The sequence below is a fragment of the Maylandia zebra genome, linkage group LG1 (genome assembly GCF_041146795.1).
Source record: "Maylandia zebra isolate NMK-2024a linkage group LG1, Mzebra_GT3a, whole genome shotgun sequence".
NCBI lineage: Eukaryota > Metazoa > Chordata > Actinopteri > Cichliformes > Cichlidae > Maylandia > Maylandia zebra.
This window is the reverse complement of record NC_135167.1, coordinates 15714012-15736275: the sequence shown is the minus strand read 5'-3', so window position 1 is coordinate 15736275 and position 22264 is coordinate 15714012. Positions and strand designations below refer to the sequence as shown.

Below are 22264 nucleotides of genomic sequence, written 5' to 3'. Positions count from 1 at the left end.
AAGAACCTGTTCAAGAGCGCTTAGCGGAAAATGCTGCACACTTACGGAGAAATATTCAGGCTCATAGAAATTCCAGGTTCTTGTTTACATTCATGTGAGAAGAAAGTTTTTACAAGATTTTTTTCAGAGGAATCAAGAGGGTCAGGAGTAGCCAGGTGCTGCTAATCAAATGTAGACAAGAGTGACCAACTCTAAAAAGCAGACATTTTATAATTCTAGACATTAAAATGAAAAAAAAAAAAACACGGAGCAGGTATGACTCCGTCTTGATGCATGCTCAGTCATCCAGGTAAGTAAATAATCCAAGTCATCCACTCATCCAAGTGACTTCTTCAGTCTCAACCGACTGCAGGTTTCCCCAACCTTATAAACAGTACATATACAAATAACTGAAACTAGCCCACTGAATGAACAATGGACTGTGAGGTCCATTGTTCATGAGCCCACGGTTCATTCAGTTGGCTAGTTTCAGTTATTTGTAAATGTACTGTTTATAAGGTTGGGGAAACCTGCAGTCGGTTGAGACTGAAGAAGTCACTTGGATGAGTGACGAAACATTTTCCCCACTGAAAACGCTACGTCCAGATGAACAGAATCAACCTTTTGGGAGCACGTATTACTTGTTTGGAAGCCTCTTCTCTCTAAGCAGAATATGACTTTGGTGTGCAATGTTGACTCTAAACAAAGCTAAGGACTTGTGGAAAATTGTCCTGTAGACAGGTGAGACCAAAGTGCAGATGTTTGTTTGGCTATAATACACAGTTAATGCAAAATTTGGTGAGAATCAAACGGCACACATAGCAAAGGTCAAACACGATGCAGGGCAGATGATTTGAGCTTGTATTGCAGCCACGGGACCCCGTCGATTCTGAACTCCTCTGTGTACCAAAGTATTCAGTTAAAGCCTGGCTGAAACTGCAACAGCGCGAAGATCACAGCAGCAAATGTGAAGCAGAGTAGCTGAAAAAGAAAAGAATCAAAATGTTGCAAAGTCCAGACCTCAGACTGATTGAAATCCTGTGGCAGGACCTTAAGAGTGCTGTACATAAACAAATGCCCACAAACCTCAATGATCTGAAGCAACAATGCAGGCTAAAACTTCTCCACAGCAATGTGAGAGGCTGATTAAGTCAGATAGAAAATAGTTACTTGAAATTATTGTTGCTGCAGGTGGTTTTATAAGCTACTGAATCACGGGGTGTATTTAGTTTCCACAGGACTGCAAAGAGTGCTGTGGAAACATTTTTTTCACATGACTATATATTTGTAGGATTGCCAAGCATTCGAATATAACTTAAGACACCTAAAGAGGTCTGAAAGATTTTTCACTTTTTATGAAGTGGAAAGAATTTCTGTGAAAATAATTGTAGCTAATGGTTAAACATTTATACAATTAAAACAAATGTGATGCACAAAAATTAAGTAAGTTTAATGTATTTGTAATTCAAATGTATCATCCCAGTGAGTGCCTTAAACCTCTATTTTTTTTAACATTTGATTCATTCTGATGTTTTTCTCTGGTTCTATTAGTGCGATTGAGCTTAAGACTGGCGACACTGCAAAAAGAAAGCAAACAAAAGCCAATGAGTGTGTTTTGATATGTGTGTGAACTTGCAAAATTGACGAGGACCTTTTTTGTTTTCTTTCTTTTAAACTGTTAAGTTTCAGTTTGCATTCACAGACCTGACGTACGCACGCTCCTAGGATCAGACAAAGCAGGAGGAGGGGAAGGCAATATGGCGCTGCAGATTCTTGTCTTTGACTGTCTACGACACAGAGATGGTTCACGAATCCAGAAGCAGAAGCATTTCTATAAAGAAAATGGGTTAATTGGTTCTTATGGTTATCAGTGACTACGCAAACCCCGACTTGGACTGGTAAAATGATCCTGGTCGATTTGCGCATATGTTAATGGATGTGTTTGCATTTGCTGTCTGTCTGTGTTTGAGAGTGTAAAAATAAGACAGTCTGTGTTGCCATAAACTCTTGTCACCCAGACAATAGACTCGAATCCCACACAGTGCAATAGTGGTGGGGATAGAAACCAAGCTGACTGTAAAATATGACTGTTTACAGATATAGTTCATACTGGCTAGTGCAGGGGAACACATGCACTGCAACAAATGTTAGTGAATGTATAGACAGTGCTTTGTTTCAAATAACTCGAATATTTAGTATTGCAGAGAAGAGCAGGATTGTGTAAGCGGCTATATGAGCCTCATAAATAAGTTCATGTATGCCTGTGCGTATGTGTGTGTTTGAGGCAAGGCTGGGCGGGCTAGTGTGTCATTTCCTGAAGAAAATGATAGCAACTGATGTTACCACTTCCTACTGATGTGTCAGCTGAAACAGGCAGAAAAAGAAGAGAGAGAAGGAAAGAGTAAACTGCTGTAAAGCTGACGACTGTATACACTAAACTGAACTGAATTAAAATGATTGATCCCTTGTTTTTTGACACAACAAAGCCAAAGAAAGGAATGCAGTCTTTGTGCCACTGTGCCACTTCTGCCTTTGTCTAAGAACTTAACAAATATTTGAGTAAGACTGCTGACAGTAACGTGAACGGAAGCACCCACACAGATGCTCATTGGGTCACTGGGTTAGGCTGTTCCACAAAACGTCCATCCAGACGTCACAAATTCAACCCGGTGTGATGTTCCATATAACCCACATGAGGAAATCAAATCTTTAAGTCAGCATAGTCAAGGAAGATGAAGAAATACCCCCCCTTTTTTTTGTTAATGGCGGAAATCCAGTCTCTTCATTATTTTCTTTTCTCAGATACAACTGAGGACGGTTTGTACTTTACAAGAAAACGTGTATGGGATTAGAACACCATCTGATGCAGTAAGGCGGGGTAACATGCTGATGTTGTGACACTAATGATACCACAATCATGTTATCAGTTTGTTTCATCAGGAATAATTTGAAGCTACAATAAACTTCCACGAAACCATCAATAATTTCCCCAGAATTCAAGCAAAGCATGAAAAAAACACAGAATTTGCTTTTACATTTAGGTTAAGTACTCAAAACGTGCAGTACATGTAGAGTATAGTATGACTTAAATAAAGCTTACATTTCTTCTTCGTGTTACGGTGTTTGAATATTGCCTTTTAACTAAAACTGATATTTAATGATTTGTTTCCAGTTTTAAATGATTAAATAACTTTAAATGTTAACAATCCCTGGTTTCACATTTAGAGTAGCCACAACTAAACTCTTCTCAGCTCTCACTACTTCTATTTTCTGACAAAGGTAAAGCTCATCCAACAAACGTGTATGGTCTGAGAGCATAATTACTATTCATGATTTTAATACCTGGATTTCCCCCAAAATACCTGCATTAGAGCTACCGGACTTGCACATTTCTTATTAATGTTCTAGCATTTTTTACTAATCTTGTGTTTACTAATCTGTGTTTCATTGTTCATGTTATCTTAACTTATCTTAGCTGTTCATCAGTCCTGAAATATGACATGACATCCTGATCCAAGATTTGTTCAATGATGTCAGCTTGTTCAAAAGAAACGACTCTTTCTTAAAATCACATGTGTTCTCCTCACAAGCTTGTGACACAAACTTTTTATATATGGCTTACCTGCAGCTCTGATTAGCTTCTGAGTCATCCCCTTATATGCTTGAGGCTAAGAAACGCACCAGATGTCAGCAACCAAAACTGTCTCAACCTGTACAGTCTTCCGTAAAGAGAAAGACAGAGTTGATCCTTAAAGTTCAAAAAGTAGCTCAATTCAGTGTTATAATGATCATCCACATGTTATCGGGACTACATTATTTAAAAATATATATTTTATTTGAATAAAACATGTATCCTCTGACATACAATGGAGCAAATTCTCCTCCTCCTGAAAAATAGTGCATCAAATTGTAGAAAACAAAACAGTGAATGCATTTAATTGCATTACTGACCAACATAAGCATCTGCCAGACATGTGAGGCACATAAAAGGCACAGAATCAAAAGAATGGCAGGCCACATTAACTCACACTGAAGGAGCCAAGCTAAACATATGAAGAGCAGACAGGTCAGTGATAATGGGAGTACTGTTGGTATCTCGGGAGATGAGGCTGTTGCTGTGGCATTTGGAGTGTAAATAATTTAACACAGCAAAGGTTCTGTTAATGGTTTAAAGCTGCTGAATGATACCTCTGTCCCCCTTTCCATTTCTCCGCTTCTGCGAAATTAGGTGAAGCGAAGTAAGGTGGGTGAAATAAAAAGTGAGAAAGAAATCTCTCACACACTTACACAAACACACGCGCGCACATAGGGCCGCCAAGGTAGCGTAAAATTACTTTTTTGGGGGTGAACTGAACTGAGAGAAGTAAAAAGAACAGAGTCAACTGAAGTGAAGGGAGTTGATCTGAAAGAAGAAGATCCCTTTGATGCTATCGTGTCCTTATCTCTACATGAAGTGGCTCGGCAGTCAATTAGGGTAAATTATCGCTTCCTTTCACATTATAAAAAATCGTACAGATCTGAATGTTTGCTGCTATCATTCGGCATTTCCTTCGTCCAAGTTTGCAGTTGCGCAAACTCAGACCTCATATCTGATGCTAATGCAAAAGTTTCCACTCAGGAAGATGTTTCAGCCACTTATTTTCTACACAAGAAGACTCAGGAAACCATGACGCACACGGAGGGCTGAGCCTCTTCAGGGGGAGTTTGGCTGTCTGAGGCAGTTTACAGTTATACTTCACAACGCAAAGAAGCTTGAGCTCAGAAAGGGACTGCCTTCAGGAGGACATTTTCCTGTTTTACTAAAGAGAGACAAATTGAGCAAGATGAAACTGATTCTTCTCCTCCTCATCTCCTGCCTCGCCTTACATAGCACAAAGGGTAAGTCGACAATTAAATCTACTTTGTGCCTCTTTTTTTTACCGGGATTGATGTCGCAGTATACTTTATCGGGTCAGGTTGTTGAGGAAACAACAAGTGGACATGTTTACCATCCTGACAGCTTAAGTGCTTTCCGGGAACATCCTCACATAGAAAGTCACTGGGAATCCCAGGGCCCTCGGGGGTTTCTGATTGACAAGCAAAAAAATAGGAACTGTTCCACTTCACTGGTATACAACTCTGCGTCAGCATACTGTGATTACCGTAAGTCTCTATGACTCATTTAATCAATCCAGGGTTCTCAGAGTCGATCAGCATCCCCTCAAGTTGAGCATTAGACTTCAAAACCCCTATAAAATCGAATGTATATATATAAAATAAAATACATGTACATAACATAGATGCTGCGTGCTTTACAGTAACATGCCATGATGTAATGGTAGGACTCCAGGTATCGGAAAAAAAGCAAAGGCGTTTCATTTTCCGAGTTAAGTTTCGACGATACTTCTTGAACACTTTTTAAATATAAATGTAGAGACGGAGAGAGAGAGTAGTGAAACGGAATGGACAAACCATTTTGCGTAAAATATATCCGATACTAAACAGCCACATTTTAACCCCCCTGAGGCCCCAATTAATCAGACACTATTAGATATTTTCCCGTGTACACGTGATTTTATTGTATTTATGATAGCAATAAGACTTTTATGTTTTTATCCACTGAGTTAAATACTTAAAAAGTTTGTAAGTAATTTTACAGTCATAGCAGATTTTCACGTGTTGGTCGTCTAAGAATTTTCTTTCTTTCTTTCTTTCTTTCTTTCTTTCTTTCTTTCTTTCTTTCTTTCTTTCTTTCTTTTGGCTGCATGATTATATAAAAAAAAAATACTAGACTTTATTTTATTGTGGGTGTTCAATACACCCAAAAGCACTATGGGCACATGACACCATCACTTATACTCATCATTTTATCATCAGTGGCTACTGAGTGTTCACATGTATATTTACTGTGACAGCCTTATGACAGGAAGCCTGTGGTGCAAAGAACCCAGCTGTCTAACTTCCACATCTTAATTGCCTGAATAACAGATAGTGATAGATTATCTTTGCCAGTAGTATAGATGTAATAAATAATTATCAGTACAGCTTCAGCAGCACAGGCGCTTTTCTAATAAAAATTTACAAAAAGAGTTAGAGAGGGCAAACAAATCGTCAGACCAACCAAATACTTGTTACAATTTCTCAAATATTTAATATTAGTTGGAATGACTCAACTCTTAATGGTTTTAGCATCACACAACCTCCACGATCAATGTGCTGCAATGCGTGGAGAAAAAGTTGCAATACTCCTACTTCCTATTTTAACTAATTTCTTACGAAAATAAACAGCTCTGAATGCCTTTGAGAAAACCGTTACTTTATTCCATCACAGACTAATGTTGTAATCTTAAAAACGTCCAAACGTGGAGATCACGAACAGTAAATATATCCAGAAATGTTCCCCGAGTGTGTGAATAAAGGTAAAATGTACTATTAACGGGGCAAAATAATAAAATGTTATCTACACTTGTCTGTAGGAGCACCAAGGACTGCTGTGTATAAGTTTATGAGATGTAACCCTGATGGTGACCAGGCCAACTGTGTGACTCAACAAAGCCCAGAGATGGAGTGGAATCCAGATCTGCCATCAAAACTGCCTGCTTCTGCTGCAGAGTATCTGTAAGTGTTCGTGTGTCGTAGTCTGTTCACATCTGGTATGTGAAGTTTTTTTTTTTTTTTATTTGTGAGCTGCTCAGAGGACAGAGGTGGCGGCGAGTTCACGTCAATGTTCAGTTGGGTCTGAAAAAAACAAGAGAGTGCTGTTTTTAGACAAAAGCTGACTTTAAATATGAAAAATGCTGATGCTGCACTGGCTTTGTCACCTTGGTGAGCAGTGCAGGCTCTCTCTGCATGCTTGCCTGTGTGTTTTCTTATCTTGTGCGTTTGAGAGTATATAAGTGTGAGGTAGGTGGCCAAGAAAAGCCAAAATAGAAGACAACGTGGAGGGATAAAGAAAGAGAGTAACCAGAGAAAGGGCAGGGAGGTTACAGCTGGACTAAAGAAAGAAAGAAAAACACAACAGTTGATGATCTTTTTCTTCACAAGACACAGAAATATTTAGAACTTAAATGAGCTGATGTCTGATAGTCTGAAATGAATGCAAGGAATGTTGGTTCTTTCTCTGCGCAGGAAATAATTTAGATGATTTTAACTTTACCCAAAGTATACATATCTTGAAAATGTGCATACCCTGGAGGTCAGAGTTGCCAAGTGCACAAAACATTAAGACACTTCCAAAAAAATTGTATTTTATGGTATAAAGAGATACATTTGAATAAAAATGCATTCTGCATTATATCAACATAGTAACTCACATATATTGGATCATAAAAGAGACTCCAAACATGAGGTAGACTTGAGCTCTGCTTACTGCAGACTTCAGCACAGAGGAAGTGAACTCATCGCTTGTTGCAACAGGCTATTAAGACAGATGCAGAGACACTGTCCGTAGGTTTCGGAGGAAAAATGGCTCATTTCATCATTTTTATGATGAATTTCATATTTCAGCAGGATTTTAGCCCACACTTTATAAAGTCTCTTTTATTACAAATGAAAATCGCTAATGTCCTCAGTGACTTGTTCCTCTGAGTGGTGGCATCAATGGTTTTAAATGTGTTGTATGATGATAGACTTAAAAATGTAAAATGGAAGAAAAGCATCAAAAATTGAAATTTAAGGTTGTCTGTGATTTACTTCTGTGTGGATTAGCTTCCCATTCAACTTTAAAAAGTAAATAAATAAGTTTCCATATTAACAGTTTCAGATATAATCGTATCAAATATTATTTGTTATGCTTTTAAAAAAAATACAAACATAAAAAGTCTCAGCTGTGCTCCTCTCACAAGGTCCACAATGGATTGTTACGTTAACACACGAAGATTTTGTTTCACGATCGTCACAATTTTATATTGAGCTAAATAGTTTAGTATCAAATTAATTTTTAAACATTTTAACAGTTCAGTTGCTACATTGTTGCTCTTTCTGTATAAATTATCCGGCAGGTACTATAATCTTTGCTGCTGCTTTGTTAAAACTATTCATTTTTACTGTGTAATATGTGTGTATACTGTGTATCCTAGGAGGACATATGCTTATGTATAAAGATTCTAAAACATACATTAAAAACCTACTTAATGAAATTTTACTAAACTTAGAAATTTATTAATGAGCTGGTAAAAAAGCAGCATGTATTTGAATTTCTGTTTAGCATAAAATGTGTCTGTGAAAAAACGGATATTTTAATATGTGTGACCTCTAAAAAAAAAAAGTAAGAGTATCACAATCTTGGTCTTCGCCCTCAGTTTCCTCTTTTAAAGTTCCTCTTAATGTCAATCCTTTCAGTTAACAAAATTATATTCAAAAATAAAGGAAATCTTTCAAAAGTGAACATGCCAGATTACATTTTTCTCAGTAAGAGTCCTTCTATCGTGTTACTGAAACATCTGTGACAACACAAACCTTCAGATAACTTAATAAAAACTTGGATGAATTTCACATGTTCTGCGTTTTCACAGGTGTGTATAGAAAACATGCCATAAACTCATTACAGACACAAAGACAAGAGTTAGAGGGTAGCAGGTAAAAAGGTTCAGCTGTTAACATTGTGATGAAATGTAAAAAACCTCTAAATATGAACAGCGTCTGGCTTGTTTGAGTCTTTTCGCTGAAGCTTGCTTATAATCACCGGAGCTTCCGCAGCAGCCGTCCTTTTTACAGCACGCCTTGAACGGGAAGTCACAAGGAAGTGTACAGAGGAAGTGGGCTGTTGCTTCTGGTCTATTGTTTTGTGTTTTTGTATGTGTCAAGCTCTTTGGATAATCCTATCTGAGAAGCACAGGATTATATATGTATTACTTGTATCATTAGTTAATATGAAGTTATTTATTTCAACAACCTGGAAAAGAAAGCCCACTGACGAAGCAGTTCAAGTCAGATTCTCAAACTAAATTTCATTTGATAAAGATATATGCAAAGCAAATACGCAAGCAAGCTCAAGCTCGACAAGACTGTAGAAATGTTCTTAATGATGCAGTCACAATGAAATTCAAGTTGTTGGTAGGAGTGTAAAAGCAGAAGAGGACAGGAAATAACGCGATTGAAGTGGTGGAGACATAGATGGCAAGTTAACAACAGCAGCTCAAAGTTGTAAAGTCGATAGTTTTGTTATCAGACACTTTGCTGTCTTAGAGATCTCAAATGCTTTTCACGCTCTCTGCTGCCAAACAGCTTCCCTCGTTCTGTGCTGGTTGTAAGAAAAAAAATAAAGACTAGAGTAAAATCCCAAACTTTCAGCCAGGAAAATGTGGATGTTTTAGTACAGTTCAATCCCTGTTCATGGAGTTGTTATCATGCACACAAATATTAAAGTCTCAAATCAGAGCAAAGTTTGGAGATGCAAAGACAGCCGCAAGAGCAAAAGAGAAGGCTTACCAAAAAGTAGAGAGACCTACTATTATATATGTTTTAGAGATGCTGGCACTAACACAAAACAGGAGGCACAGCTGAAGAGGTGAAGGTTTCCATTGGGCAGGATTAGAAAGGAGTACATCAGAGGGACAGCTCAGGGAGAGGAGCTGGGAGACAAAGTACAACTTTATTTGTATAGCACATTTAGAACCAGAGGTGGTCAAAGTGCTTCACAAAATCCAGCCTTCCTGCAAAGTAAATGCAGGAAGGCTGAGATGGTTTAGATGTGTGGAGGCAGATGATCTGTTGAGGCGACCCGTAAAAGGAGCAGCAGAAAGAGAAAGAAGAGACATTTATCAGCTAATCTCTCTATCTCACGTCTTATGTGTTTTCAGGGAGGCAGAGCCTGTGGAGGATGAAAATTCACCAATGGAGGAGGACGATGAGGAAGAGCAGGAATACGAGGAGGAGGCAGAGGAGGAGGAATCGAAACTGAGCGAGTCACCTGGAATATTCCTGGGCGAGGAAGGTTCTGGTGGTTACGAAGGCTCTGCAGCTGAAGGTCCATACATGGCGGACAAGAGCAACCTCGGTGAGACTGGTTCTGGCATGCTCTGGAAAGAAAGTGAAGGTATTTTTTGTAGGACAGGATTCGCATGGATTCAGTAGAATCCATGTGTTTTCTCTTTTGTTTGCTCCATGTAATTTGATCTTTCTCCTTGTTTATCTTTCTCCTCTGAAGATATGAGTGACCTGAGGAGGCTGTTCGCCAGCAGGCGTACCAGCGATGAGGTAAAACCCGATGAGCGTGATTACAAAGAAGACCACCTTCTGCAGCTGTAGACTGGACTGCCAACCACTCCGAAGCACATAAACAAGGCTGGCATCTAATTTGATTCCCTGTCTGGGCTTATAGTAAACTCCACCTGCTGGGAAAAAACAAATGCCATTTTTTTGTACTCTCTGTGTTATTGTTATTAATTATTTTCAGAAAGGCCAAAACAACGACTGTAAACAATGTGAAAATAATTGTGCCAGTATTGTGCTTTCCTATGGAAAAAAGCTTTCAAATGCTTTTTTAAATATAAATAAAAATATTCTTTTAAATCATTGTAATACCAGTGCAATAAAAGCATGCCTTTGTCCATGCATTGCATTACTCCAGCCACTTTTTTTAGTTTTAAGGAACGTGTTCCTTAGAAACACTTATTTAAATTATTTGATCCCTTTATTCACAAATCCTGCAACATTTTATGCCTAACCTGAGAATATTGAAAAATATTCCGGCTCAAGATTTAAACGAGATCATCTTCAAGACACAAACCCCTCAGAAATGGGTTCAGAAAGTCCTAACCAGAGTTAGAACATATTCGAAATATGTACTATAAACACACATGCATTTTTAACAAACTCTGTAATTTCAATTTGAAAAAAACTTCTACCAATAAAGTGTTTATTTTATCCCTACTACTGTGTTATCTGTTCTCATAACTGCTTTCATATATGTCAAGTTCCTCAGTAATTTAAACTGAGGTACCTTCTATTATTCAAGCGTTTGATTTTTTTATACGGTACTTGCAAGCAACATCAGGAGCTATTTTCACTAGAAAAAAGTACATATTTGCCATCTATAATTAAAAATTAAGTTTACTATCTCAAAATTTCAGACTTGTGAGAAAATAATCAAAATGGAGAAATATCTTGAAATTCTAACTTTATTCCTTTTGAGAAAATGGCCTGAAATTTCTATTCACTTCTATTCTTTTTTTCAGTGGCAGAAACAAGCTTCTGTTGTAGGTTGTCTTCAGATTTTCCACTGTTAAATTTGTGGCCAATATTAGAACACTGTTGAAATTATTTATTCGCCCACCAAGTGGCACTGAACTTAATTTACAGCTGTAAAACGGCTTCCTCATATTTTCATTTGTTTCATATGAATTCATATGTTTTTAGTCTCAATGGGGAAATCAATTTCCTTGCCATGCTATGCTAGCTTTGTACTGTACTAAAATGCCACCTTTGCACTAAGCTGTTTATTTCTTCCCTTCTGGATATGCCACGATAAATTCTAAGTGGTATTATTGAAAAGTACAATCATTTCCTCAGCCATGAAGTGGCAGACCATGCCAAGTTATGAATGCTGAAGCTTATAGTGGATAAAAGTCACCAACACTTTGCTGACTTCATTACTGCAACGCTCCAAACCTCCTCTGGCGTTAAAATCAGCATAAAAACCACGTACCAAGAGCTTCACACTGTGGGTTTCCATGGCTTAGCAGCTCGTATTGGGATCGAGACATAGATTTCATCATCAGACAAAGATCCGTGTGGACAGGTGGGTACCACGACATCTCTGGGTTTTTTTGAGATGTCATGGAGTTGTCCGACAAGAAATTGCATTCCATCTAAACATGATGAGTATAACGCGAATGAGTTGGTCATCCAGTCTCCAGTTCGCTGTGTCAGTGTCCACAACAGAGCTAACAAGCCAACGCTTTTGTCCATGTAGCGCAGGGGTGGGCAACTCCAGGCCTCGAGGGCCGGTGTCCCTGCACGTTTTAGATGTGTCCTTGAACCAACACAGCTGATTTAAATGGCTAAATTAGCTCCTCAACATGTCCGGAAGTTCTCCAGAGGCCTGGTAACGAACTAATCATGTGATTCAGGTGTATTGACCCAAGGTGAGATCTAAAACCTGCAGGACACTGGCCCTTGGGGCTTGGAATTGCCCCTGATGTAGCGCATTTAAATGTTGCCTTCCTGTAGACATGCTACTGGCTGTGTCAGTGCTTCTGCCATGTCCACGCCGTGTAGCCCGCTTGGTTTCTAAGGTTGCATTATCTTTTGGTTTGGTTTTGCCCTTACAAAACATGCCTCATATTTGCCAGCGAATCCACACCTCGCTTTACACCACTGATACTGACTTACACACGTCAGGGTTTTTTCCAATTAAGTATAGCTGAACTAGACGTTTTGCAAACACCTGGAACGACAAGAAGCTATAGTAAGTCAGGATAATCTTTAATTAATCAGGCAAACCTTTAAGAATAGTTTTTTATAATGGGGGTTGGGCAATAAAGCTAAATCTATAGAGGAAATTGAGGTAACAAAAAACAAACAAAAACTAGAATTATGCTGCCCCCTGGTGGTGAATGTTTTAGTTAAAATGTGCAGAAAGTAACTACAAAAACTACCTTTAAAGTCTGCACCAACAGCAAATACATGAACTCAACCAGCAGCCTTACCTATACAGGTTATGGCTTTTTTTTCCTTTCTAATTGTTAGGTGGTACCGGTATTCGTGAGTGCCTTCAACCTCCAATCCTCTATATCCGTGGCCGCCCACATACACATGATTCGGGTCACATGACGGTTATCCCTAGTTCAGTGACAGACTGGCTACACGAAGCGAGGCTAGCTGTTAGCAAAACTGTCTAGACGGCCGAGATGGTAAGTGTAAAAACAAACATTGGCTGGTCAGGCTACAGTAAAATTGGAGGCGGTGTTTGGTGTTTCTTGTTCATGAAAATATAACATTAACACGAGTTTCCGTTTTTCTGAGGAAGCAATTAATTTTAATACTCAACCCTGTAAAGAAAGCTAGCTGGGCTGGTCGAATTAGCATCGCTAGGAGGCCGTCTTTCTCAATGATCGTGATGTTTTGGTTAGCTAATGGCCCAGCAGCATGATGCCAGCAGTTAAACGTGTTGATTGCTAAGGCAAGTATTTGAGTTCGGTCAAAAAGTCGGGTAGATGAGTGGTTCAAACAAATTTCACTGTTAGCAGACGTTGCTGATCGTTAGCTCAGTGAAGTTGTGCCGTCACATGCATGTTGAATTACTGCAATAACCGTAGAAATTAAGCCAATTCATTTTCTGATTAAGGGCAAAGGGTTGTTCGCTTATTGATTCGAGGGTCGGCTTTCAATAGTGATTGGGTAGCTGATAATTTGTTTTATTTGGGGGTAGGGGGTTCTATGAAGAGTTTACTTCAGTGTTGATTCTCATCTTATATAAATACTTGATGACTGAGCTCATTCTTGGTGATTTGCTGCTTCTGCATGTTGAAGCATTTGTTTGTGACTTTGTGCCAGCTCAGAGGAAAATAATGCGACTGTGCAGATAGTGACTGGTGAATTGGTTGTTATGGCAATAACAGATGCCGTAAATAAGTAGGAGGTGAGATAGTGGGTTTTAACATGTGATATTCATGTCAGAGCTTCCATCACAGATGAGGACACTAACCTGGCATCTCTCTCTATAACTGTCATTGTTATCACTGCAACATGTTGTTGGGGTTGTGTGTAAACAAAGTCATTTGTCTTTAGGGCAGATTCATGTTGATGGAAGCTACAGCACAGCTCAGGGCTTCTTATTACAGCTAGCTGCAATTTCTCTTTAGTTGTTTTAAAAGCAGCATATGTTTGATTACATAGCATGTTGATTGCTCTAAATTTCATCCTCTGAATGTTTTTGTGTTTCTAGAGTTTCCTGGGAGGATTGTTCGGGCCGGTTTGTGAGATAGATGTACTGCTGAATGATGCAGAGAACAGAAAGACGGCCGAGCTGAAAACAGAAGATGGGAAAGTGGAGAAACACTACCTGTTCTACGATGGAGAGTCGGTTTCTGGAAAGGTAAACTGTGTTTGCGTCATTTATCACATGTCACAATGTGGGTCCTGCACATGTGAAGCATAGCTTAAGTTTGTTCTCATTTTCTGTGCAGCAGATAGTTTCAGTCAGTCAGTGTATAATGGACTTCTCAGTCTATTTTGGGTTCATTGCTTTAAGTCCAGTGGGAAATTACGATTCTTTTGATGAGCGTGCAAGACTTGCTTTGGCTTCGGCTTTGCGTCTGCTGTTGCTGTGCATGAGCTCTATTGAGCAGTCTGATATGTGCCTTGTTCACTGTTGACTTCTTCTGTTATCCAGCACAACTCAAAATCAAGTAAAAGGTCAGTTAGTGTGGTAACAGCAGAAAGATATTCACCATTGATGTTGATTGTAATAAACAATTACCTAACAGCTGTCAAGCAGAGAAATGTGAGGAGATTTATTTTTGGAGAAGAAATTATTACAGGTTTGTTGAAAGTCGGCAAGCAAATAGGAATATATGTTAGTTATAAAGAAATATGCACAATAATCATAAAAGAAAAGCCCTTTAAAGGAACATTATGCTGGTAGCATGTCAGAATATTATCTTTCTGTTCAGTCCACTTTTATTCATATAGCACCAGTTCACGCAAGCAAGAAGAAACTTGTTCTCAACAAATGTTTCCTCTTCAGGTGAATCTAAATGTGAAGCAGGGAGGAAAGCGGCTGGAGCACCAGGGGATCCGCATCGAGTTTGTTGGACAGATAGGTGAGCATGGTTGATGCTAATGTTAATGTGGCTTTATCACATGGCTGAAAGGTTTAACAGGGCATGTGGTTATCATGTGCAGGTCTGCCGTAGTGCCGCTAACCCCCGCCTCCAACTGTATTTGCTTTGGGACAAAGATAATGAGTGCAGTGTGTTGAAAGAGAATGAAATGCTCAAATAAAACTAATAAATACAGATTTGGGTTTTTTTTTTGTTTTGTTTGTTTTTTTAAGTGAATTCAAAGCAATCAGACCTTCAGCCAGTCTGAATCCTCTCTGCTATATTTCAGAGCTTTTCTCTGATAAGAGCAACACCCACGAGTTTGTGGACCTGGTCAAAGAGTTGGCTTTACCGGGAGAGCTCACCCAGAACAGAAGCTACGACTTTGAGTTCATGCAGGTGGAGAAGCCCTATGAGTCCTATACTGGAGCCAACGTTAGGCTAAGGTGACACAACCTATTATATAATGTTTATTTTCTGTCAGATTTCTCAATAGTCTTTACTACTGAGTAGGTGCAGGGCTTGTGAGCTCGCTGTGACACAGATTACCGCTTTTTGGATGTTTTTGTTTTTTCTTCATTTACAGTTAAGTCATCAAATGTCATCAATTCAAATTGTTTTATTTTCAGTTTGCCTGTCTCTCCTCCACTCCACACTGTACTCTCCACATGCAAGTGTGACTCAGATACTATTTAATTAAAAGACACACACACACATCGTGCAGGAGAGAGAAACTAATGACCCTGTATAAGATTTAATTAAAAATTAAGCAGACAGAAACAACCTTTGAGATAGAGTATGAACATTTTAACATAAGTGTTCATGAACACTTATGTTAAAATGTTCAGGCCAAGTTTGTTTGAGGTGAAACTTTCATGGACAATTGTTAACAGGATATAAAACATACTAAGTGATGCCTCAGCTGGCCATCACTCTTGTGCACCAATGGTATCCATCAAGCTTTTTTTTGTTCAGCTACTTCTTTTTTTTTTAATGCATTTTATTTCTAATAGAGAAAAAAAAATCTGTATGATTTCAGTCTGACTTTTATAGCTTGGTGTGTTGTCGTGTTCGACTTGCAGATACTTCCTCAGGGTGACAATAGTTCGGCGCCTGTCTGACTTGGTGAAGGAATACGAGTTAATTGTCCATCAGTTAGCCACCTACCCTGACGTCAACAATTCGATCAAAATGGAGGTCGGCATAGAAGACTGTCTTCACATCGAGTTTGAATACAATAAATCCAAGTAAGAGCAATGTGACTTTAACTTATCAAATGAACAAGTTAATGCTCTGTCACTGCAGAAAATCCCAAATCTAAATAAGAGCTGTCTTTACTTGCATTTATGCCTTTCTTATAGGTACCACCTCAAGGATGTGATTGTTGGGAAGATTTATTTCCTGCTGGTCAGAATCAAGATCCAACACATGGAGCTGCAGCTCATTAAGAAGGAGATAACAGGCATAGGTGAGAATCCAGGGCAGCCACATATAAAAATAAAGTAACCTAGATAGAGCACATAAATGACAAGTCATTGTGGACTTGGATTAACTCTGTAGTTCATCTCCTCTCAGCTTTTAAACCTGGTTTCTTTTCTTCTCTGTAAACCAACTGTGTCCCACTAAGAGTACTGGAAACTTTGCTCCACTTTAATATTTTGTCTCCGGTAGTAAAGTCCTTGTCCTCCTTTTCAGGTCCCAGTACTACCACAGAGACAGAGACGGTTGCTAAGTACGAGATCATGGATGGAGCCCCAGTTAAAGGAGAATCAATTCCCATCAGACTGTTCTTGGCTGGTAAGAGCTCATCTCCTCTTTGGCAGCTATTATGTTGAGTGCTGATCCAGACTCCTATCATCAGGATATCGCTTTTCCTGTTAACTTCCCTCGTCATGAAACAGTCAAACAGGCCAGTTTTTGTTTGCTTTTTATTTTGTTTTGTTTTTTGTTAGTGACATCTAATCGTCTCTCATGTTTCCTTACAGGATATGACTTGACACCCACCATGAGGGATGTCAACAAGAAGTTCTCTGTACGCTACTTCCTTAATCTGGTGCTGGTGGACGAAGAGGACAGGAGATACTTTAAACAACAGGTAAGTCACCACCACTCCAAATAAACGGGCTCTGTTATATATGTGTGATTGTGAAATTATATTGTGTATATTTATTTATTTCTGGAGAGAGGTGCAGGGTTTTTGATTTTTTGTTATTAGAATCTGTAGTTCCATCAGGAAACTGAGGGGATCCGGTACCAAAATAATGATGCACTTGATTCCTAATGCTGTAACGCTAATTGCTAAATGAGTGGTAACCTTAGACAGCACAGCAGGGCTGTGGATGTGCAGTGCACAAAGGAAAACAGAAGTGGGCCAGAGAACAACACCAGGAACTTTTAAATCCTGCTTTGATCACAAAAAGTGATTAATGTATTTACAGCCACTGGCCACTTTATTAGGTGCACCTTGCTAGCACTATTTTTGGTGAGCTTCTCTGAATTGTAGCTGCAGTTTCCTATTCTTAGCTGACAGGAGTGGCATCCAATGCGATCTTTCTGCTGTAACCCATCTGCTTCAAGATCCGATGTGTTGTGGGTTCACGGATGTCCCTCTGCATACATTGGTTGTGACAAGTGGTTATTTAAGTTACTGCTGCCTTTTGATCCTTTCAAAGCAGTCAGTCTGTTCTCCTCTGACCTCTGACTTCAACGAGCCATTTCCAGACCAGCTGTTGCTCGCTGGATATTTTCTCTTTTTTGGGGCCAGCTGTAGAGATGACTGTGGAGCTAAATCAGGGTCAAAGGTTTCATTCATTTGAAAAAGTGATTAGAAACTGAAATTATTTTCATATTTGAAACAAAAACAAAATGTGTTTGCAAAACCTAAATTACTTTATTTTTAATAAATTATTTGTTTTCATGCAGCTTCAAAGTAAATTTTTTTTTTTTTTGTTTCAAACCCTTTTGTTACGGGAATAGTGTTATCTGATTGGCTGGTAGGTCGCTGAGCTAAAAGAGCTATGAATGCCATAAAGAAATCTAAGACTCGCCTGTTCATTTCTGTATATTATTTATTTCTGTCCATCACAAGATGATCAAAGACCGTGTTTCTTACCTGTTGGGTGGTACCGGCGGCATCCTGTGAACGAGCAGTGGCCATGTTCAATCAAAATACCACTTTTTAATTTGTAACAAACGTGACACAGTAGGTGTCACTCATTAGTCTATGCCCCGCCCTTCCCCTTTGATACACGCTCACAACACATTTTTGCAACATTTCTGTTTTTGTTGTGTTTTTTTTTTTTTTTTTAACACATTTTTTATGTTTTTAAATATCAAAACTTAGAATTTTAGTTTCAAATAACTTTTTGACCCTGATTTCGTTCCATATGTGGGAGAATCACAGTAGATCAGCAGTTTTTGAAACACTCTGGCACCAACAGCCATAACACGTTCAAAGTCTTTTTAATTCGACCTATTTCCCCATTCTGATGCTCAGTTTGAACTTCAGCTGGACATCTTAACCATGTTTACATGCTTCCATGTGATTGGCTGAATAGATACTTGCACTATACAGTTTAATAGGCATATCCAATGAATTGGCCAGTGGATACAACATATACCAGCACTGAATCACAGTTGATTTCATTCACGTACACGTCCATAATTTAGCCCACCTTAGTTGGTATATTAACTTCACATTTGTAAAAAAAATTTCCTGTTGCATAAAAAGATGAACTGAATTTCAATTGTGCTTGATTACATCTAGATTTCATTTCTAAAAGCAATTGTGTGTGTGTGTGTGTGTGTGTGTGTGTGTGTGTGTGTGTGTGTGTGTGTGTGTGTGTGTGTGTGTGTGTGTGTGTGTGTGTGTGTGTGTGTGTGTGTGTGTGTGTGTGTGTGGTAGCAGAAGAAAATAACAAAAAATTCCTTAAAAAAAACAAAAGGCCACACTGACGACGCTCTGAACTTGGCATGAACTGATGTAATGACTTCCAGCAGCATTACTCACACAAGTGGAAGCAGGTTTATCAGACAAGGCAAAATATGATTCCTGCACAAATTAATACTGGGGGGGGGGGGCAAGGGATAAAGGACGTATAGTGTCTTAGGCACATTTATTAATTATCTCTTTGATGGATCATTTTGACATAATTAAAATGACATTAAGTTGAATTGGCTGCAGCCGTTATAATCTCAGCAACTGCTGTTTTTAGTTTAATGTAATTTAATTGTGGTGTGTGGCTCTGTGCCGATGTGCAATATGCAGCCCCACCCTGACCTCCAGCTTGCTTAACTTTTCCATATGATAAGTACATGAATAGTTCTACATTTAAAAACATGCATTACCGTATTTTTATTTTTGCTGCTCTGTGTCTGTGTTTAGGAGATTGTTTTGTGGAGAAAAGCTCCAGAGAAGCTGAGGAAAAGAAACTTCCACCAGCGCTACGAGTCTCCCGAGCCCCGAACCCAGCCGGTAACTGCAGAGCAGCCAGAGATGTGAGGGCCGGGCTAAGAACTGATAATACATGCAGACGCACCACAGCTCGTCACTGCTGAACAGCCAGAGATGTGAGGCCTGCCCCCACTCTCTTCCTGGACTGAGAAATGTCTGTATTCATAAATACACGTAACACACCTTCAGGCATCCCCCTTCCCCGCCCCCCGCACCACTTCACAGCTTCAGGTGTGAGCTGCCCATCATCACTCTCTTTCGCGCCCCGCCCCAGGACGTAGACACACTCGCATACAGATGCACACAGTCAGAGTCTGCTGAATGCTACATGTCAAGGCAAGCGCGCAAAACAAACCAACCCAAGTAACGAACAATGAGACAGCCTTTTTATCATCCTGACGTCTCGGACTGCAAACACACTCAAGCACACACAACTGAAGCCATACAGTCGGGTTTCATGCGGAATAAAACAGGAGCAAAGACGGAAAAGAAGAGAGCGCTACAGACCAACGCACCATTTTATCTTGTTATTCTGCAGCAGGAGCTTCTTTTTGTTTGCTTTCTGAACAGCACTGCTCTTGGACTTCCTCTTGCATCTCGCCCAGATACTCTACAAAGTGTCACTTTCTAGAGTCTCGATGGACCCAGTAAGTGAAGGTATTCATGATGTGGGGTGGGATCAGCCCGAACAAAGAATGTGAGTCAGCACCCAAGTTCTGCATTTATTCATATCAGGTGTTATTCATCCATGGAGCTGGGAAAAGAAGGAACTTCTCAGTTAAATATTTTCGTTACTATAACTGCTTCCAGCCCAACAGAAAGGTTACCCCTTGTTTGATGTTTTACACATTTCTAGCTCCAGTCCAAAACACATTTCAATAAGGAAAACGTCATTCACCGTGGACATCAGGTTCATAAAATCATCATTTTGAACCTCAGCTAGCAGTTATTTATTTCTAAGACTACAAAGTGCCAGATGGTCAATATACAATCATACAATGGAGAAAAATGCAACAAATCCTCACACTGGAGAAGGAGAATTGATTATGTTTGATTTTTGATTCTCTGATTGATTAATGAACTAATGCCACAAGCATCATCAATACATCATTTCACACATTTCAGGTGTAACATATGCAGATCAATGAAGATGTCAGTTTTCAACAACTTGCATCAGGAATTCCTCCACAAATATCTGAAGGTGTAGTTTCTCTGTTCATGTCTTTGGCTGCTACGACACCCGTTCAGTTTGAATTTTTACTGCACTTTCTATCACTAACCTGTAATCTTAGATAACTCAAAGTTTGCTTCACCCATGTTCCAAATAAGAAAAGCTTTGTCTTTTCTCTTTAGTACTTTAGCACTATAAGGAAATTCCTCTGACCACCTTTATTAGAGGAAAAAAGCTCAAAAGTCAGACTTGTTAAATTTAAAGAAGATATGTCTATTTGAAATTTGGGTGAATTGAACTTTTAAGCAAGGATTGAAAAAAAAAATGACTGAAAAAAAACTCAGTTCTGTTACATCAAAAGACACTTTTTGTGTTTACAACTTGATTCATTAGAAACAAAGTGGTTAATGATGATCAGCAGCCTGTAGACTCGCTGTTCTTCTTTTTTTCATGCTGTTTTATTGAACCTGTTGGTTTAGTGTGCTTGAAATACTAATGTGATGAATGGCTCGCGTCAGCTGTTGTAAGCACTGGAAGAGTTGCAGTATGGTTATACTGTCAAATCCAACAATGTTCCACTGTGATGCTCAGACCTGTAGTCTAGGTCCTGCTTTAAAGACACTGTTCAGTCCCATGTGTTGGGTGATTTTTGCCCTTCAGCTTTGATCCATTTGCACTTTTCCCCTGTCATGCTTACCTTTGTACTAAAGAGGCATGGACGCTGAAAGCAAACATCACTCAAGGACAACTTCACCTCAGAGATATCCTGAGTCTGTAACACAAACTATACACACATTTATACTTCACTACATTTTTTTGTTTGCTTTGTTTGACTTTATATGTAAAATACTTGTAGCTTTAGTTCCCCATTTTTCATATATGGATCATGAAGCTGTGCTGCTTTTCACCTCAGAAAAGTCTGAATGCTGATCTGCACTCCAGCTCTTCGTTGTCCAGCCTTGGAGTCTGGTTCTCTCTTGTCTGAAAACTGTAATTTATTTGCAAAAAACGCTCTCTTCACTTCTTTTTGCTTGGCAGAAATATTTTGTCTTTCTGAATACTGTATAAATAGGGTTTCAATGGTTTTCTTTAAAGACTGTCCAAGGTCACGAGGAGAAACACTTAAAAGCCAAAACTCTCGGCCCCCGTCTTATCTACTGCATGTTTATCTTTACACAATGTCTGATCATGCCATTGTGTGTGTGTGTGTGTGTGTGTGTGCGCGCGCGTGTGTATGATAATGTGTGTATATGTGTGTGTATATATATATACATATATAAATATATACACTAAACACAGATATCTAGCTAAAAATGAATCATAAATAAAGTTGATTTATACTGAACTCTTTTTTTTTTTTTTTTTTTTAGGATGACAGAAAGTGCATTTAGACCAATGAATTCCAACCAAGGGTACAAATATACCAGGGGGTAATTTACAGGATCAATCAGTAGCTTTTACGCTGATCAGAATACTAGGTTACTGTCAGTGTAATTGCTCAGCAGTAGTCCCGGCACAGTTAAAACCGCTAAAAGTAATTCTGTTAAATACTATTAAACAAGTAATGGATTCAATTTTAAATTACTTTAACCCAGTGCATTTCTGCAGAGAGATGATGAAAGAGTACCTGAGTTCATCTGACAGGCCTGTGGGGCCACATCTGTTTGAAAAAAGGATAGGATGGTTGAGAACATAAGGAAATAAAGCTTCGAAAAATCAAAGTCATGCTGTGGGCTGTCTTTGTGATCAATTTAGTGTAATAATTAATTCTTCAATTCTATCTGCAGGTAGGTTGATAATGGCTAAAAGTATACTTGATTCCCCAAATACCATAAAACAAAATGAATATTCTTTTAGGCTTCTGTCTTTGGATAAGTTGATGCATAAAACTTGTTGGAAAAACATTTTTCTTAATAA

The 22264-nt window shown here is 38.9% G+C and overlaps 2 protein-coding genes across 3 annotated transcripts; both read left to right on the top strand.

Annotated features, from left to right (window-relative positions):
• Window positions 1-4698: 4698 nt before the first annotated feature.
• Window positions 4699-10830, top strand: srgn (serglycin). Of its 2 annotated transcripts, none has more exons than XM_004539454.4 (4): window positions 4699-4857; window positions 6435-6576; window positions 9759-9955; window positions 10106-10830. In XM_004539454.4, the coding sequence occupies exons 1-4, from the start codon at window positions 4803-4805 to the stop codon at window positions 10204-10206; spliced, it is 495 nt and encodes a 164-aa protein (XP_004539511.1). In that variant the 5' UTR covers window positions 4699-4802; the 3' UTR covers window positions 10207-10830. The 2 variants fall into 2 exon arrangements, with proteins under 2 accessions (XP_004539511.1, XP_012775070.1); XM_012919616.4 differs by having other exon boundaries at window positions 9759-9994.
• A 1838-nt stretch (window positions 10831-12668) lies between these two features.
• vps26a (VPS26, retromer complex component A) lies at window positions 12669-21692 on the top strand. Its single transcript, XM_004539455.5, has 9 exons — window positions 12669-12812; window positions 13847-13996; window positions 14648-14723; window positions 15013-15169; window positions 15806-15970; window positions 16085-16191; window positions 16419-16520; window positions 16709-16818; window positions 19108-21692. Exons 1-9 carry the CDS (start codon window positions 12810-12812, stop codon window positions 19222-19224), a joined length of 987 nt encoding a protein of 328 aa, XP_004539512.1. The 5' UTR covers window positions 12669-12809; the 3' UTR covers window positions 19225-21692.
• The last annotated feature ends 572 nt before the right edge of the window (window positions 21693-22264 follow it).

Excerpts from the sequence above, each read along its gene's own strand:
- vps26a (XM_004539455.5), top strand. Across the intron at positions 15,170-15,805 it reads GGAGCCAACGTTAGGCTAAG|ATACTTCCTCAGGGTGACAA; the intron begins GTGACACAACCT and ends TTCGACTTGCAG. Across the intron at positions 16,192-16,418 it reads GAAGGAGATAACAGGCATAG|GTCCCAGTACTACCACAGAG; the intron begins GTGAGAATCCAG and ends CCTCCTTTTCAG.
- srgn (XM_012919616.4), top strand. The coding sequence starts at position 4,803 with ATGAAACTGATTCTTCTCCTCCTCATCTCCTGCCTCGCCTTACATAGC. Across the intron at positions 4,858-6,434 it reads CGCCTTACATAGCACAAAGG|GAGCACCAAGGACTGCTGTG; the intron begins GTAAGTCGACAA and ends ACTTGTCTGTAG. Across the intron at positions 6,577-9,758 it reads GCTTCTGCTGCAGAGTATCT|GGAGGCAGAGCCTGTGGAGG; the intron begins GTAAGTGTTCGT and ends ATGTGTTTTCAG.